We start from the raw sequence: 17,453 nt of genomic DNA, 5'->3' as shown, positions 1-17,453 counted from the left end.
GAGCTGTTGTCTCAGAGCTACTGAGGGCTCATTTGAAGTTAAATGATTATGAATTTCCTGTGACACACTATGTTATGTGAGTCTTTCCCCTCTCCATAGATGACTAGCTGCTGCGTGTTGCTATAAAAACTGGATAGTGGAGTTCTTCCAGGAATGGAATTTTGTCTGGAAGAGGGAACAAGGAGTTGAGGGTATTTGCAAAGCAGTAATTTAAACTTTGGACCATGGAGGTCAAAGAATTATTCCATGTTGAAGCCTTTGACAAAGGTAACAACCTCAGTTTGGCCTTTGTCTAATACAGTTGTGTCTAACACAGTGTCATGCCTTTCAAATTGTTTAATGAACAAATGCCAGTTTCTCTTAGAGGAGAAAGGGACCATAGCTCTCACCTCTCTTATGGTTCTCATCCTTCTACAGCACCCTGGGTATAGCAGCCCTTTACATTGTGAACACTTGAGGATAATAATAGGCTTTCCTTCTTATCCTCTGGGACATAGTAATCACTGAATAAATATTTGTTGAATGAATGGCCATGTGATCTCTGCTTGAGTTGTCCCTTGTGTTTTATTGAAATTGTCGGATTTCTTGGTTTTATTCCCCACTAAACTGTAGCTCCAAAAAGATTAGAACTATATTTTGCTCATCCTGTATTTTCAGTGGCTGGTACAGAACAGGTGATGAGTGAAGGATTGAGAGAACTTAATTTTTTTCAAGTTAGAACAAAGTATAATAGATAAAATTTTCCATTCAGTTAACAGTTGGAATAAGGTGGTTTCATTACATATAGATCATATAAATCACTATTAGGGTAAAGAGAATGTATCTTCAGATATCCTCATCAAGTAATTAGATGTATTTTGCATGACCACTTTTATGTTGAATTTTTGTAGATGTATTCTAACAAAGTTTGTTTTCTAGGAGGAGGCATCTCCCTACTCTTTGGTCAATATCTGCCTGAACGTCCTGATTGCTAACCTAGAGAAATTGTGTTCTGAAAGATCTGACGGAACCTTGTGCCTTCCAGAGCACTGGAGTTTCCCTCAGGAAGTAGCTGATCGATTCCTTGGGGTAATGACATGGCAAGGTAAAGATAAAGCTCCTTTATTTTTATTTAATTTAATATTTTTTGATAAGGCTCCTTTATATTGTACTCTTATAGCACTTTACTATTTGAAAAGCACTTTCATATACAATTTCTGTTTTGCTCCTCACAACAAGTGGATGGGAAATAAGGAAATTATTACCATTTTATTTGTGTGGAGATTTGAATCTCTGAGTCTTTTGGGGATCCCTTGATGGAAATTTATCTTGCTTCTAGGCTTATGGCTATTGGCTTAGCAGAGTGAAGATGGTGGGGAACTAAACCAAGTTCCCACTCCTCCATCTGCTCTCCAGCTTCTGAAATGCTGTTGCTGTAGTTTTGTCTCCTACTCTTTTTTTTTTTTTACGTTTTACTTAAGTAATCTCTACACCCAACATGGGGCTCGAACTAATGACCCCGAGATCAAGAGTCACATGCTCTTCTGACTGAGCCAACCAGGTACCCCTCCTACTCTTTTCATTGTGAATATGAGATTTTAAAAAAAATTTTCTAGGGCACTGGGTGGCCCAGTTGGTTAAGTGACTGACTCTTGATTTCTGCTCAGGTCATGATCTCAGGGTCCTGGGATTGAGCCCGCATCTGGCTCCACGCTTGGTGAAGTCTGCTTGAGATTCTCTCCCTCTACCCCCTCTGCTTGTGCTCACTTGCTCTCTCAAATAAATCTAAAAAAAAAAAAAAAACCCTTAGAAAATTTTTTCCTTTACTTCCCACTGTAGTCGGGCCTTCAGGGGCTATGTTTAATTTACCATGTTACAGTTTTTTTTTTTTTTAAGATTTTATTTATTTATTTGAGAGCAAGTGAGCAAACATGAGCCAGGGGAGGGGCAGAGGGACAAGCAGACTCCCTGCTGAGTGGGGAGCCTGACACGGGATCCCGAGATCATGATGCTTAACTGACTGAGCCACCCAGGCACCCCTACAGTTTTTTCTTACTAAGAAGGCTTTTTTGTAACAAATTATTGAGAGATAATTTCACATACTATATAATTCCCCCTTTTAAAGTGTACAATTCAGTGGGCAGGGGTTTGTTTTGTTTGTTTTTATCACAGATTTGGGCAACCATCATCACAATCAATTTTAGAACATTTTCATCATCTTTTTTTTTCTTTTAAAGATTTTATTTATTTATTTGAGAGAGAGCATGAGAGAGAGAGAGAGCATGAGGTGGGGAGGGTCAGAGGGAGAAGCAGACTCCCCGCTGAGCAGGGAGCCCAATGTGGGACTCTATCCCGGGACTCCAGGATCATGACCTGAGCCGAAGGCAGTCGCTTAGCCAACTGAGCCACCCAGGAGCCCAACATTTTCATCATCTTAAAAAGAAACTCCTAACCCGTTTCCCCAACCCTAAACAACTACTCATCTTCTTTCTATCTCTATGAGTTTGTCTTTTCTTAACACATAATATAAATAAAATCATGCAGTATGTGACCATTTATGTCTGGCTTTTTTTACTCAGCATAATATTGTCAAGGTTCATCCATGTTGTAGCAGCAGTCACTACTTCATTTTTATGGCTATGATATTCCACTGTATGACTGTACCACATTTTATTCATTTATCAGCTGATGGACATTTGGGTTGTTTCTGCATTTTGGCTATTATGAATAATGCTGCTTATAAACATTCGTGTACACATTTCTGTGTGGAGATATGTTTTCATTTCTCTTGGGTGTGTACCTGGGAGTAGAATTGCTGGGCTAAACAGCAACTCTATGTTTAACTTTTTGAGGAATTTCCAAATTGTTTCCCAAAGTGGCTGCACCATTTTATGCTTCCATCAGCAGCATGCAAGCGTTCTGATTTCTCCACAACCTCACCAAAGTCATTGTTTGACTTTTTGATTATAGCCATCCTGGTGGGTGTTAAGTATTTATTGTGGTTTTGATTTGCATTTCCCTAATGAGTAATGATGTTGAGCATATTTTTATATGCTTTTTGGGCATTTGCATACCTTCTTTAGAGAAATGTCTATTCAGATCCTTTGCCCATTTCTTAATTAGATTGTCCTCTATTATTGAGTTGTGAGACGAGATTTTTTTTTAAGATTTTATTTATTTAGAGTGTAAGCAGGGGGAGGGGCAGAGGGAGAGAGAGAATCTCAAGCAGATTCCATGCTGGGTGTGGAGCCCATCGCGGAGATCCATCCTATGACCCCGTGATCATGACCTGATCCGAAACCAAGAATCAGTTGCTTAACCAACTGAGCCACTCTGAGCCCCAAGAGTTTTGTTGTTGTTTTTTTTAAAGATTTTATTTATTTGACAGAGAGCACAAGCAAAGGGAGAGAGAGGGAGAAGCAGGCTCCCTGCTGAGCAAGGAGCCCGATGTGGGACTTGATCCCAGGACCCTGGGATCATGACCTGAGCCGAAGACAGATGCTTAACCGACAGAGCCACCCAGGCACCCCAAGTTTTTTTTTTTTTAATGAAGTATAATTGACATCATTAGGTGTGCAACACAGTGATTCATTGCATATGTTACAAAATGATCACTTTGGTAAATCTAGTTGCCATCTGTCACCATACAAAGATTTTACACTGACTATATTCCCTATGCTGTACATTATGTCTCCATGTCTGTTTTCTTTAAATATTCTAGATGCAAGTCCCTGATCAGTTATTGGCTCGCAGTTATATTCTTCCATTCTATGAATTCTCTTTTCACATTGCTGATAGCATTCTTTGACTCACAAAAGTTAATTTTGATGAAGGCCAATTATTCTGCTTCTTTTATGGCTTCTGCTTTTGGTACCCTATCTAAAATTCCATTGCCAAATCCAAGGTCCTAAGTATTTACACTTGTATTTTCTTTTTCTAAGAGTGTTGGTTTCTTCTCCCTTAACACACTCTAAGGTTTTTGATCCATTTTGAGTTTATTTTTGTATATGGCATGAGGTGTAAGAGTCCAGCTTCATTTTTAACATGTTCCTGTACAGTTGTCCCATCACTATTTGTTGAAAAGTCTACCTTTGATTATTGAGTGGTCTTGGCACCCTTTTTATTATTTTTTATTTTTACTTTTTTTATTTTTAAAAATTTAAGTAGGCTCCACACCCAACATGGGGTTTGAACTCACAACCCTGAGATCAAGAGTTGCAAGCTGTATGGACTGAGCCAGCCAGGTACCCCTGGCCATCCAGTTTTTTTAAAAAGATGCCAATGGGGTGCCTGGCTGGCTTAGTCAGAAGAACGTGAGACTCTTGATTGCAAGGGTGTGAGTTCAAGACCCACACTGTGTATGGAGATTACTTAAAATCTTAAAAAATATATTGGAAGACCAGAAAGGCACAGGTTTATTTCTTACTCTCAGTTCTGTTCCATGGAACAATATATCTGTCCTAATGTCTCTATGACTCTGTTAATGTTGCTTTGTAGTAAATTTTGAAATTGGAAAGTGCGAGTCTTCCAACTTTGTTCTTTTTAGGATTGTCTTGGCTATTCTGGGTCCTTTATATTTCCATATAAATTTTAGAACCAGTTGGTCAGTTTTTTTGTTTTGTTTTTTTTAAGAATTTATTTATTTGAGAAAGAGAATGCACATGAGAGAGCACAAGCAGGGGGAATGGCAGAGAGCAAGGGAGAAGCAGACTCCTCACCAAACAGGGAGCCCAATGCAGGGCTTGATCCCAGGACCCTTAACCGACTGAGCCACCCAGGCGCCCATCCCAGTTGGCCAATTTCTACAAAGAATCCAGCTGTGGTGGGGCACGTGGGTAGCTCAGTCATTAAGCGTCTGCCTTTGGCTCAGGTCATGATCCCAGGGTCCTGGGATTGAGCCCCAAGTTGGGCTCCCTGCTCCGTGGGAAGCCTCCTTCTCCCTCCCCCACTCCCCCTGTTTGTGTTCCTTTGTTTGGCTTTGTCTCTGTCAAATAAGTAAATAAATAGTAAAAATAAATAAAAAATAAATCCAGCTGTGGGGCTCCTGGGTGGCTCAGTCAGTTAGGTGTCTGCTTTCGGCTAGGGTCATGATCCCAGGGTCCTGGGATACAGCCCGGTGTTGGACTCCCTGCTTGGTGGAGAGCCTGCTTCTCCCTCAGCCCCCCGCTCGTGCTCTCTCGCCATCTCTCTGTCTCTCTCTCTCAAATAAATACATTAAAAAAAAAATCTGTAGTTTAAATAGCCAACCCAAACTCAAGAATGAAAGATTTCAAATTGTTAAGATGGCAAAACACTGGTGAAAATAATTAAAGAGGATCTAAATAATGAGACACCATGTTCCTAGATCAGAACACTTAATACAGTTAAGATGGCAATACTCCCCAGATTTACATACATATTTGATGCAATTCCATTTCAAATCCCAACTGGATTCTTGTTTTTTGTTTTTTTAAGATTTTTTTTTTTAATTACTAGATTTTTGGGGCACCTGGGTAGTCCAGTTGTTAAGCGTCTGCCTTCGGCTCAGGTTATGATCCTGGGGTCCTGGGATCGAGCCCTACATCGGGCTCCCTGGTCCGCGGGAAGCCTGCTTCTCCCTCTCCTACTCCCCCTGCTTGTGTTTCCTCTCTTGCTGCCTCTCTCTCTGTCAAATAAATAAATAAAATCTTTAAAAAAAAAACTAGATTTTAAATTTTTAAAAAGATTTTATTTATTTGAATGAGAGAGAGAGAGCACATGAGTGGGGGTGAGAGGCAGAGGGAGAGAGAGAAACAGACACCCAGATGAGCAGGGAGCCTGACGCAGGGCTTGATCTCAAGACCCCCGAGACGGATGACGGGTACTTAATCAACTGAGCCATCTAGGCGCTCCTTTTTTTTTTTTTTTTTTTAATTTCCTTCAACAGTGTTTTCTAGTTTATGCATATAAGTTTTACAATTATTAAATTTATTTTTTAGGGGCGCCTGGGTGGCTCAGTTGGTTAAGCATCTGCCTTCAGCTTGGGTCATGATCCCGGGGTCCTGGGATTGAGCCCCATGTCACACTCTGTGCTCGGCGGAGAGTCTGCTTCTCCCTTTCTTTCTCCCTCTGCCCCTCCCCCTGCTTGTGCGCGCGCTCTCTCTTTCTAATAAGTAAATAAATAAAATCTTCAAAAATTTTTTTTATTTTTTAAGTTTTTGTGTTTTTTTGTTTTGAGAGAGAGAGAGCAAGAGCACATGCACTTGCAGGGGGAGAGCAGAGGGAGAGGGAGGGAGAATCCCAAGTAGGGATTTGATGATGCAGGGCTCGATCTCTTGACCCTGAGATCATGACCTGAGCTGAAATCAAGAGTTGGACACTTAACTGACTGTGGCCCCCAGGCACCGCAGTATTTTATTCTTTTGATGCTATTTTACATGGAATTTCTTTCCTTCCTTTCCTTTCCTTTCCTTTCCTTTCCTTTCCTTTCCTTTCCTTTCCTTTCCTTTCCTTTCCTTTCCTTTTTCCTTTCCTTTTTCCTTTCCTTTTTCCTTTCCTTTTTCCTTTCCTTTTTCCTTTCCTTTCCTTTCCTTTCCTTTCCTTTTTCCTTTCCTTTTTCCTTTCCTTTTTCCTTTCCTTTCCTTTCCTTCTCCTTCTCCTTCTCCTTCTCCTTCTCCTTCCTCCCTTCCTCCCTTCCTCCCTTCCTCCCTTCCTCCCTTCCTCCCTTCCTCCCTTCCTCCCTTCCTCCCTTCCTCCCTTCCTCCCTTCCTCCCTTCCTCCCTTCCTCCCTTCCTCCCTTCCTCCCTTCCTCCCTTCCTCCCTTCCTCCCTTCCTCCCTTCCTCCCTTCCTCCCTTCCTCCCTTCCTCCCTTCCTCCCTTCCTCCCTTCCTCCCTTCCTCCCTTCCTCCCTTCCTCCCTTCCTCCCTTCCTCCCTTCCTCCCTTCCTCCCTTCCTCCCTTCCTCCCTTCCTCCCTTCCTCCCTTCCTCCCTTCCTCCCTTCCTCCCTTCCTCCCTTCCTCCCTTCCTCCCTTCCTCCCTTCCTCCCTTCCTCCCTTCCTCCCTTCCTCCCTTCCTCCCTTCCTCCCTTCCTCCCATTTGACAGAGTATGAGCAGGGAGAGGGGCAGAGAGAGAGGAGGAGCCTGACCTGGGACTCAATCCCAGGACCCTGGGATCAGTCAGAGGCTTAACTGACTGAGCCACCCAGCCGTCCCTGGAATTGCTTTTTTAATTTCATTTTTGGATTGTTCATTTTTAATGAACAGAAATACAATTTTTTTAAAAAATACAGGCTCCACACCTAATGTGGGGCTTGAACTTACGACCCAAGATTAGAGTGGCATGCTTTACTGACTGAGCCAGCCATCCCCTACAATTGATTTTTTTTCTTATGTTGATTATAAATCCTGGAAACTTGCTGAACTCATTTATTAATTCTTAACAGTTTTTTAGTGGATTCCTTAGGATTTTCTATTATAAGATGTCATTTGCAATGAAGATAGTTTTACTTCTTCTTTTCTGTTTTGGATGCCTTTTATTTAATTTTCTTTTCCAGTTTCCCTGGCTAGAGCCTTCAATGCAGTTTTGAAGTATTGAACATTGAAGTTGAAGTATTGAAATGGACATGCTTATCTTTTTTCTGATCTCAGGGGGAAGGCATCTAGTCTTTCACTATTAAGTATGATGTTAGTTTTGGGGTTTTGGTAGCTGCCCTTAACAGACTGAGGAGGTTTCCTTCTATTTTAGTTGTTGGACATTTTCATCAGGAAAAGTGTTGGCTTTTTCTTCATATGTCAAAATGCTCATGGTGGTTTTGTTTTTTATTCTATTAATATGGTGTATTATGTTAATTCCTTTTTGGATACTAATGCAGTCTTGCTTTCCTGGGATAAATCCTACCTGGTCATGGTGTGTAATTCTTTTGTATGTTGCTAGATGGTTTGCTGCTATTTTGATGAGGTTTTTTTTTTTCTTTTGAGATTTGTCCATTATTTTAAAGGATTATTGGTCTGTTCCGCTTTTGTGATGTCTTTATCTGGGTTTGGCATCAGGATAGTACTGAGTTGGGAGGTGTTCCCTCTTCTGTTTTTTGGAAGAGTTTGAAGAATTGTTATGAATTCTTTAAATGTTGGTGGAATTCACCAGTGAAGCCCTTGTGGCCTCCTTGTGTGAGTAGGTTTTTTGTTTTTTGTTTTTTTTTTCAAGTAATCTCTAGGCCCAGTGTAGGGCTTGAATTCACAACCCTGAGATCAAGAGTTGCATGCTCTACCAGATGAGCCAGCCACATCCCCCTGTGTGGGGAGTTTTTTTGTTTTGTTTTATTTTAAAATTTTATTTATTGGATGCCTGGGTGGCTCAGTCAATTAAGCATCTGACTCTTGATTTCAGCTCAGGTCATGATCTCAGGGTTGTGAGATCAAACTCCACATCAGGCTCAGTGCTCAGCTCAGAGGCTGCTTGAGTTTCTCTCTCCTTCTCCCTCTGCCCCTCCCCTTCCCGTCTGCCCCCCTAAATAAATAAATAAAAATCTTCAGAAAATTTTCTTTAAAAAGATTTATCTATCTCTGTCTATCTGAGAGAGATGGAGAGCAAGTGCCTGTGAGCAGGGGGAGGGGCAGAGGGAGAGAACCCCCTCCCTTTTTTAAAGATTTAATTTTTATTTGTCAGAGAGGGGGAGCAGCAGGCAGAGGAAGAAGCAGGCTCCCCGCTTAGGAAGGAGCCTGATGTGGGACTCGATCCCAGGACCCTGGGATCATGACCTGACCCAAAGGCAGATGCTTAACCTACTGAGCCACCCAGGTGTCCCAGAGGGAGAGAATCTCAAGCAGACTCCCTGCTGAGCATGGAACCAGATACGGGGCTTGATCTCATGACCCCAAGACCATGACCTGAGCCAAAACCAAGAGTCGGATGCTTAACCAGCTGAGCCACCCAGGCGCCCCATGGGTAGTTTTTTGATGATGAATTCAATCTATTGTTATAATAATGAGTATTGTTATATTGTCTATTCTTTTTTTATTTTTAAAAAAAATTTTTTAAAAGATTTTTATTTGAGAGAGCACAAGCTGGGGGAGAGGTAGAAGAGGGAGAAGCAGACTCCCCCTTGAGCAGGGAGCTCTATATGGGGCTCAGTCCTAGGACTCAGTCATCATGACCTGAGCCTAAGGCAGATGCTTAACCAACTGAGCCACCCAGGTGCCCCTATTTTTCTCTTTTTCTCCCCATTTTTCTTGTTAAAGATTTTAGTTTAGTGTACAGATTTATTTATTTATTTTGGTGGGGAGAGGGGCAGAGGGAAAGGGAGAGAAGTAGACTCCCAGCTGAGTGAGGAGCCGACCTGGGGCTTGATCTCATGACCTTGAGGTTACGACCTGAACCAAAAGGAAGAGTCAGATGGTTAACCAACTGAGCTACAGGTACCCCACGATTTTATTTTTACATAATTGCTACATCCAGTGCAGGACTTGAACTTAGAAGCCTGAGGTCAGGAGTTGCATGCTCTACTTAATGAGCCAGCCAGGTGCCCACATAATCTATTTCTTGAGTAGTTTTGGTAGTTTGTGTTATTCTTTGAACTTGTCCATTTCATTTAAATTATCTAATTAATGGCATATGATTGTTCTTAGTATTTCTTTATAATATTTTATTTCTACAATGTAAGTAGTTCTGTCCCTTTTCATTTCTCATTCAAGTAATTTGAGTCCTCTCTTTTGGTTAGTCAAGCTAAAGGTTTATCAATTTTGTTGATCTTTTCAGAGAACTAACTTTTGATTTCATTCTTTTTTTTCTTTGTTGTCTTTTCTATTCTCCATTTCATTAATTTCCACTCTAATCTTTATTATTTCCTTCCTCCTACTCACTTAGTTTGCTTTTTCTTTTCCTCTGTGTATTAAGGAAGAAGGTGAGGTTATTGATTTGAGATCTTTTTTTTAATGTGATTAGAATGACAGATTTTCCTTAAGTACTGCTTTAGCTGCGTAAGTTTTTGTGTGTTGTCTTCACTCTGCATTCATCTCAAATAACTTTTGATTTCTTTCTTCCTTTTGATTTCTTCCTTGGCCCATTCTGTTTTTAGGAGTGTATTGTTTAATTTTCACATAGTTGTGATTTCCCAAGATGTCTTTGTTATTAATTTTTAATTTATTGTAGTTGGAGAACATACTGTGTTTTATTTCAATTCATTTAAATTTATTGGGATTTATTTTGTGGCTTAATATATGGTTGTTTCGGGAGAATGTTCCATGTGGTCTTCAGAAGAATGTGTATTTTGCTGCTACAGGGCCAGTTACTCTGAAGATTTCTGTGAGATCTAGTTATTTGTTTATAAAAAGATTTTATATATTTGAGAGAGAGAGCATGAGTGGGGGGAGGGAGGGAGAAGCTGAAGCAGACTCCCCACTGAGCGCAGAGCCAGCTGCAGGACTCCATCCCAGGACCCAAGATCATGATCTGAACCGAAGTCAGCCACTTAACCAACTGAGTCACCCAGGCACTGCTGAGATCTAGTTGTTTAGAATGTTGTTTTAATTGTCTGTTTTCTTGTTGGATCTTTTGCCTACATTGATAAAGTTTTGAATCCTTTTTGTTATTCATGCTAAATAGGATACACCTGTACTCTTAAGAAATTTAACAGGGAAAAAAGAAAAAGGGGGGTGGGTGACTTTTTATGAGGGTGCAGGTGGGGGAGGGGATAGCATGGACCTATTGCATGGAAAAAGAGAAAAGCCAGTGAAGAGGGAAACATTCAAAATATAAGAGCTGAAAATTGATGACACAAGGTCCTGGTGGTGACTGAAGGACAAGAATCATGAGCCTAGGTGTGTAGGGTTTGCCTCAGAAGGAAGAAATGACAGATAACGAAAAGGAAAATAGCGAGGGTGGAATAAGAGCTGTGTTTGATGTTGGTGCGGAGGAATGTCATTCTGAAAGATTCTAGGTTATTTGCTGGCCGAGGGGAGGTGAGGTGATAAAGAGAAGGAGATAAAAAGATTTATTTTTCCAAGTTGAGGTTGGAGATAACCAATTTGTAAAGTCAGTGTTTCTTGACTCACTCAATTTATTTATGGGAGGCAGGACCCTAGTGTTCAGGGATCCATAGGATAACTTCAGAAGGGTACAGTTCCTGGTGGATTGGGTGACTGAGGCTGAAGATTGGGAAGTTTCGTTCTGTGGTTTAATTAGGAACAACCCCCCCATCAGTTTTTCCCAATTGAGATAAGCAATATATCAGCCATATGTTATTAAGTTTATATAATAATAAAGCCATTAAAGTTATAATGGCTAACATTTTGACAGACACTGTAGTAAGAACTTTTTGTATATACTGTTACCTCTTTTTTCCCCCCTCTGTTATCTCTTTATAGATGAAGAAACCGAGGATCAGAGAGATTAAGTAACGTTTGGTTCAAGGGTCATATAGCTCAGAAGTGGCAGTCAGGATTTGAGCCAAGGCCCTCTGGGTCCAGACACAGTGGTTTTTTGTTTGTTCTTTACCATGCTGTCTGTGCCTTCATATGTTCACTTCATGTGCTGAATTGTTTGGCTAGAATTTTCCTAGGTGACAGTTTGATAACCTTTTCAAGAGACTTGTGGCAAATTTCTTACAAATAACTATGTGCATATAGCTATTTTTACTTCTTAATTTATCAAGTCCCTACTACTCACCAGACACTGTGCTAGGAGCTAAAGCTATGAAAATAAACCCCGAGCTCTATTCCCCTTAAGGAGTCTCTGAAAGTGCTACTTTGTATTCAGTCCCCCCCCCATTTTAGGTATTCAGTGTTATTTATTTTATTGTATTTTTTTTTAAGTAGGCTCCATGCCCAACATGGGGCTTGAACTCATGACCCTGAGATCAAGAGTTATACGTTCTACTGACTGAGCCAGCCAGGCACCCCTCATATTTACTTTTAATATAAAGATGCTATATGCCACCAGTTAAAAATTTTGCAAAAAAATTAAAAGAAAATGCATTTGGGGCGCCTGGGTGGCTCAGTCGTTAAGCGTCTGTCTTCGGCTCAGGTCATGATCCCAGCATCGTGGGATCGAGCATTGGGCTCCCTGCTCAGCGGGAAGCCTGCTTCTCCCTCTCCCACTCCCCCTGCTTGTGTTCCCTCTTGCACTGTCTCTCTCTCTCTGTCAAATGAATAAATTAAAAAAAAAATCTTACAAATGAAAAAAAAATGTATCCTATGATGTGGCTTTTACCCTCGGAGCGGCATATATTCTTCAGAGTGTATATAGTTTAGTAAGAAAAGAAGATAAATTTTATATCTTCTAATCTCTGTAGCTTTGAGTTTTTAAAAACTCTATTACGTAAATGTTTTGAAATGTACAAAACTAGAGAAACTAAACCTCAGTATATTCAACTTAGACATTATCGACTCATGTCCAATCTTGTATCATCTATACCTCTACCCACCCTTGTCCTGCCCCCACATATTTTGAAGTAAATCCTAGATATTCTGTCATTTCAACTGTAAGTGTAGTTGGGGAGTGGGAACTTGTTTGCATGTGTGTGTGTATATATATGTGTGTGTACGTATATGTATATACATAACACCATAATTTTAATCTCACACTTAAAATTCTAATATTTTTAATATTATCAAGTATATAGGGAGTGTTCATTTTGACTGTCTTACAACTTTATTTTTTTAAAAGATTTTATTTTTTTATTTTTTTTTGTTTTTTAAAGATTTTATTTATTTGAGAGAGCGCACAAGAGCCAGGACAGGGTGAGGGGGAAGAGCGGGGGTGGGGAGGGGTGAGAAGAGAAGCAGACTCTCTGCTGAATGGGGAGCTCCAGGCAGGGCCTCGATCCCACGTGACCTGAGCCACACGGGTGCCCCTTATTTATTTTAGAGAGAGAGCGAGAGAATGGGGAGAGGGACAGAGGGAGAGAATCCTGAAGCAAGCTCCCTGCTGAGCATGGAGCCCACAGGGCTTGATCCTAGGACCCCGAGATCATGACTTCAGCTGAAATCAAGAGTTGGCTGCTTAACCAACTGAACCACCCAGGTGCCCCTGTCTTACAACTTTTAAAAAACCTTTGTTTTAATTAGTATCCAGGTGATGTCCATATATTGTGATGGTTGATGGGGTTTTTAGGACTCTTTTATATTTCTTGTATTATTTTGCAATATGCATGTTGTGCGTGTATTTCTATCTTTGTATGTGTATTTTTTTAAGACTATTTTTTAGAGGAGTTTTAGATTTACAACCGAATTGAGAAGGAGGTACAGAGATTTCTCATTAATTCTGCCCCCACACATGCATAGCCTCTCCTGTTGTCAATATCACTTATCAAATGGTACTTTTTTTTTTTTTAACCAAGGGTGACTCTACATTTGACACATCATAATCACCTAGAGTCCATGTTTTACCTTAGGGTTCACTCCTGGTGTTGTGTATTCTATGGGTTTGGATGAAAGTATAATGACACATTCATCATTATATCAGAGTATTTTCACTACCCAAAAAGTCTTCTGTCCTCTTCCTATTCATCTCTTCCTCCCATTCCTGGCAGTCACTTATCTTCATACTGTCCCCATATTTTGCATATTTGGAATCATACAGTATGTAGCCTTTTCAGATTGGCTTCTTTCACTCAGTAATATGTGTTTCACCATGTCTTTTATAGTTTAATAGCTTATGTCTTTTTTCTTTTTTTAAGATTTATTTTTTATATTCTTTTTTTAAAGATTTTATTTATCTGAGAGAGAGAGAGAATGAGAGAGAGAACACGAGAGGGGGGAGGGTCAGAGGGAGAAGCAGACTCCCTGCTGAGCAGGGAGCCTGATGCGGGACTCGATCCTGGGACTCCAGGATCATGACCTGAGCCAAAGGCAGTCGCTTAACCAACTGAGCCACCCAAGTGCCCTAAGATTTATTTATTTTAGAGAGAGAGAGCACACAAGCAGGGAGAAGGGCAGTGGCAGGGGCAGAGGGAGAGGATCTCAAGCAGACTCCCTGCTTAGCATGGAGCCTTACTCGGGGCTGGATCTCACGACCCTGAGATCACGACCCAAGCTCAGACTAAGAGTTGACCACTTACTGACTGAGCCACCCAGGTGCCCCCTAGCTCATGTCTTTTTAGTGCTGAATAATAGTCCATTGTCTGGATGTGCCACACTTTATTCATTTACCTACTGAAGGATGTCTTGCTTCCAAGTTTTGGCAATTATGAATAAAGCTTCTATAAACATCTCTGTGCAAGTTTTTGTGTAGGCATGTTTTCACTTCCTTTGGGAATGCGAGTGCTAGATCATATGGTAAAAATATGTGTAGTTTTGTAAAAAACTGACAAACTGTCTTCCAGAATGGCTTAGGTACCATTCTTCATTCCCACTAGCAATGAGAGAATTCCTGTTGCTTCACATTCTGCCCAGCTTTGGGTGTTACCAGTGTTTTGAATTTGGGCCATTCTGATAGGTGTACAGGTATACAGTAGTGACTTCTTGTTGTCTTAATTTACATTTCCCTAATGACAGATGATGTGGAGCATCTTTCTGAATGCTTATTTGCCATCTACATGTTGTCTTTGGTGAGGTGTTTGTTCAGGTTTTTGGCCCTTTTTTTTAATTGGGATGTTTGTTTTCTTACTGTTTTTTTTTTATTGTTATGAGTTTGTATATTTTGGATAAGTTATTTACCAGATATGTGTTTTATAATGATTTTCTCCCAGTCTGGCTTGTCTTTTAATTCTCTTGATATACTCTTTCACAGGGCATAAGATTTTAATTTTTTTTAATTAATTTATTTGAGTGTGAATGAGAGTAAGAGGGAGAGAGAACATGAGGCAGACTCTGCACTGAGCACAGAGCCTGACATGGGGCTCAGTCCCATGACTGTGAGATCACAACCCGAGCTGAAACCAAGAGTTGGACACCCAACCGACTGAGCCACCCAGGCACCCCAAGATTTTATTTTAATGAAGTCCAGCTTATCAATTATTATTTTTTATAATTTTATTTATTTAAGTAATCTCTAACCCCTCCCATGGGGCTCTAACCCATAACCCTGAGATCAGGAGTCATATGGTCTTCCAACTGAGCCAGCTAGGTGCCCCTCAATTATTTCTTTCATGGATTGTGTCTTTGGTGTTGTATCTAAAAAGGCATCACCATACCCATTGGTTTTCTCCTATGTTATCTTCTAGGAGTTTTATAATTTTGTGTTTTACATTTAGGTGCTGCATGATCTGTTTTAATTTTTGTGAAGGGTGTTAGGTCTCTGTCTAGATACGTGTTTTTTTGTTTTTGTTTTTTTCATGTGGATGTCCATTTGTTCGAACATCATTTGCTGAAGATACTGTATTTGAGCCATCGAATTTCCTGTGCTCCTTTGTCAAAGATCAGTTGACTATTTCTTGGCTCTCTCTTCTAGTCCATTGATCTCTATTCTTTCACCAGTACCACACTGCCTTGATTACTGTAGCTTTTATAATAAGTCTTGAAGTTGAGTTAGTAGTGTCAGCTTTCCAAGGTCGTTCTTCTCTTTCAGTATTATGTTGGCTATTCTGTGTCTTTTGCCTCCGATTTAAACTTTAGAATCAGGGTGCCTGGGTGGCTCAGTCGGTTAAGCATCTGCCTTCAGCTCGGGTCATGATCCCGGGGTCCTGGGATCAAGTCCCGCATCGGGCTCCCTGCTCAGTGGGGGGCCTGCTTCTCCCTCTCCCTCTGCCTGCCATTCTGTCTACTTGTGCTCTTTGTCAAATAAATAAAATCAAAAAAAAAAAGGAAAAGATTAAAAACAATTTAAAAAATAAACTTTAGAATCAGCCTATTGATATTCACAAAATAACCTGCTGGGATTTTTCTTAGGATTGCATAGTATCTGTAGATGAAGTTGGGAAAAACTGATAACTTTTTTTCTTTTTCTTTTTAATTCCAATGTAGTTAACGAACAGTGTTATATTAGCTTCAGGTGTACAACTTTGTGATTCAACAGTTCTGTACATCACCCTGTGCTCATCACAAAAAGTGTATTCCTTAATCCCCATCACCTATTTCACCCCCCCACTCCATCCCCCCCCCCGCCCCGTAACCATCAGTTTGTTCTCAGTAGAGGCTGTTTCTTGGTTTGTGTGGGTCTCTCTCTCATTCTTCCCCTCTCCTCATTGTTTTGTTTCTTAAATTCCGTATGAGTGAAATCATACAGTATTTGTTTTTCTCCAACTGACTTATTTCATTGAGCATTACACTCTCTACCTCCGTCCATGTTGTTGCAAATGGCAAGATTTCATTCTTCTTTATGGCTGAGTAATGGGAAAAACTGGTATCTTGATGATATTGAGTCTTCTTATTTGTGAACATGGAATATCTCTCCATTTATTTAGTTCTTTGATTTCATGTTTTCTAGTCTTCCTCATATAGATCTTGTACGTATTTTATTAGGTTTATACTTAAGTATTTCATTGTTTTGGGGTGCTGATGTAATTGTATTTCTAGAAAGGAGTGGTGAGAGGGGACATCCTTGCCTTGTACCTGATCTTATTAAAAATTTTTACTTTCTCACTACTAAGTAGATTAGTTGTAGATTTTTTTGTAGGTAGGCTTTTCAAATTGAGCAAGTTCCTGTAGTTTATTGAGATTTGTTATTAGGAATGAGTGTTGGATTTTGTCAAATGCCTTTTTTTTTTGCGTCTATTGATATAATCATGTGATTTTTCTTTTTTCAGTCTGTTGATATGATGGATTACATTAATTGATTTTTTTTTGCATTTTATTTTACATTAATTGATTTTTGAATATTGAACCGGCTTTCCCATACCTGGGATAAATTCATTTGGTTGTGGTGTGGAATTCTTTTTATACATTGTTGGATTTGGTTTGCTAAGATTTTGTTGAGGATTTTTGCTTCTGTGTTCATGAGATTTATTTGTCAGTAGTTTTCTAACATCTGTGTGGTTTTGCTGTTAGGGTATTGCTGGCCTCAAAGAATGAGTTAGGAAGTATGTCCTCTGCTTCTATCCTCTGAAATAAATTGTGGAGGACTGGTATAATTCCTTGTTCAGTGTTTGGTAAAATTCACCAGTAAACTCATCTGGACCTGGTGCTTTGTGTTTTGGAAGGTTATTAATTATTGATTTAGTTTCTGTAACAGGCTGTTCAGATAATCTATTTCTTCTTGAGAAGTGTGAGTTTTGGCAGATTATGTCTTTCAAGGAATTGGTCCATTTATTTAGTTTATTGTATTTGTGGGTATAGAGTTGTTCATAGTATTCTTTTCTTACCTCCTTTTTTTTTTTTTTTTTGCTTTTTCTTATCCTTTTAATAGTCAAGGGATCTAGAATGATGTCTTCTCTTTCATTTCTGATGCTAGTAATTTGTCTCCTGTCCTTTTTTTAGTTAGTCTGGCTAGAGGCTAACTTTTCTTTAATTAGCCTGATTTTTTAATTTTTATTTATTTGACAGAGAGAGGGAAAAAAAAAAAAGCACGTGTGCACAGGTGCACAAGCAGCGGGGAGCAGGAGAGGAAAAAGCAGGCTGCCCACTGAGGAGGGAGCCCGATGCAG

The 17,453-nt window shown here is 40.0% G+C and overlaps 1 protein-coding gene across 2 annotated transcripts in view; it reads left to right on the top strand.

Moving 5' to 3' along the window:
- The window catches only part of ZYG11A (zyg-11 family member A, cell cycle regulator), a 77,895-nt gene that overhangs the window by 15,512 nt on the left and 44,930 nt on the right, over window positions 1–17,453 (top strand). For both annotated transcript variants that reach the window (XM_028106931.2, XM_088022990.1), the window contains exon 2: window positions 919–1,084. In XM_028106931.2, coding sequence (XP_027962732.2) covers window positions 919–1,084 — 166 coding nt within the window. The remainder of the gene's footprint in view (window positions 1–918; window positions 1,085–17,453) is intronic.

The sequence above is a fragment of the Eumetopias jubatus genome, unplaced genomic scaffold, assembly GCF_037043125.1.
Source record: "Eumetopias jubatus isolate StellerSeaLion01/CBP00866 unplaced genomic scaffold, mEumJub1_p1.0 scaffold_4, whole genome shotgun sequence".
Lineage (NCBI taxonomy): Eukaryota > Metazoa > Chordata > Mammalia > Carnivora > Otariidae > Eumetopias > Eumetopias jubatus.
Note: the sequence above shows the minus strand (reverse complement) of the source record. Positions and strands in the feature narration are given on the sequence as shown.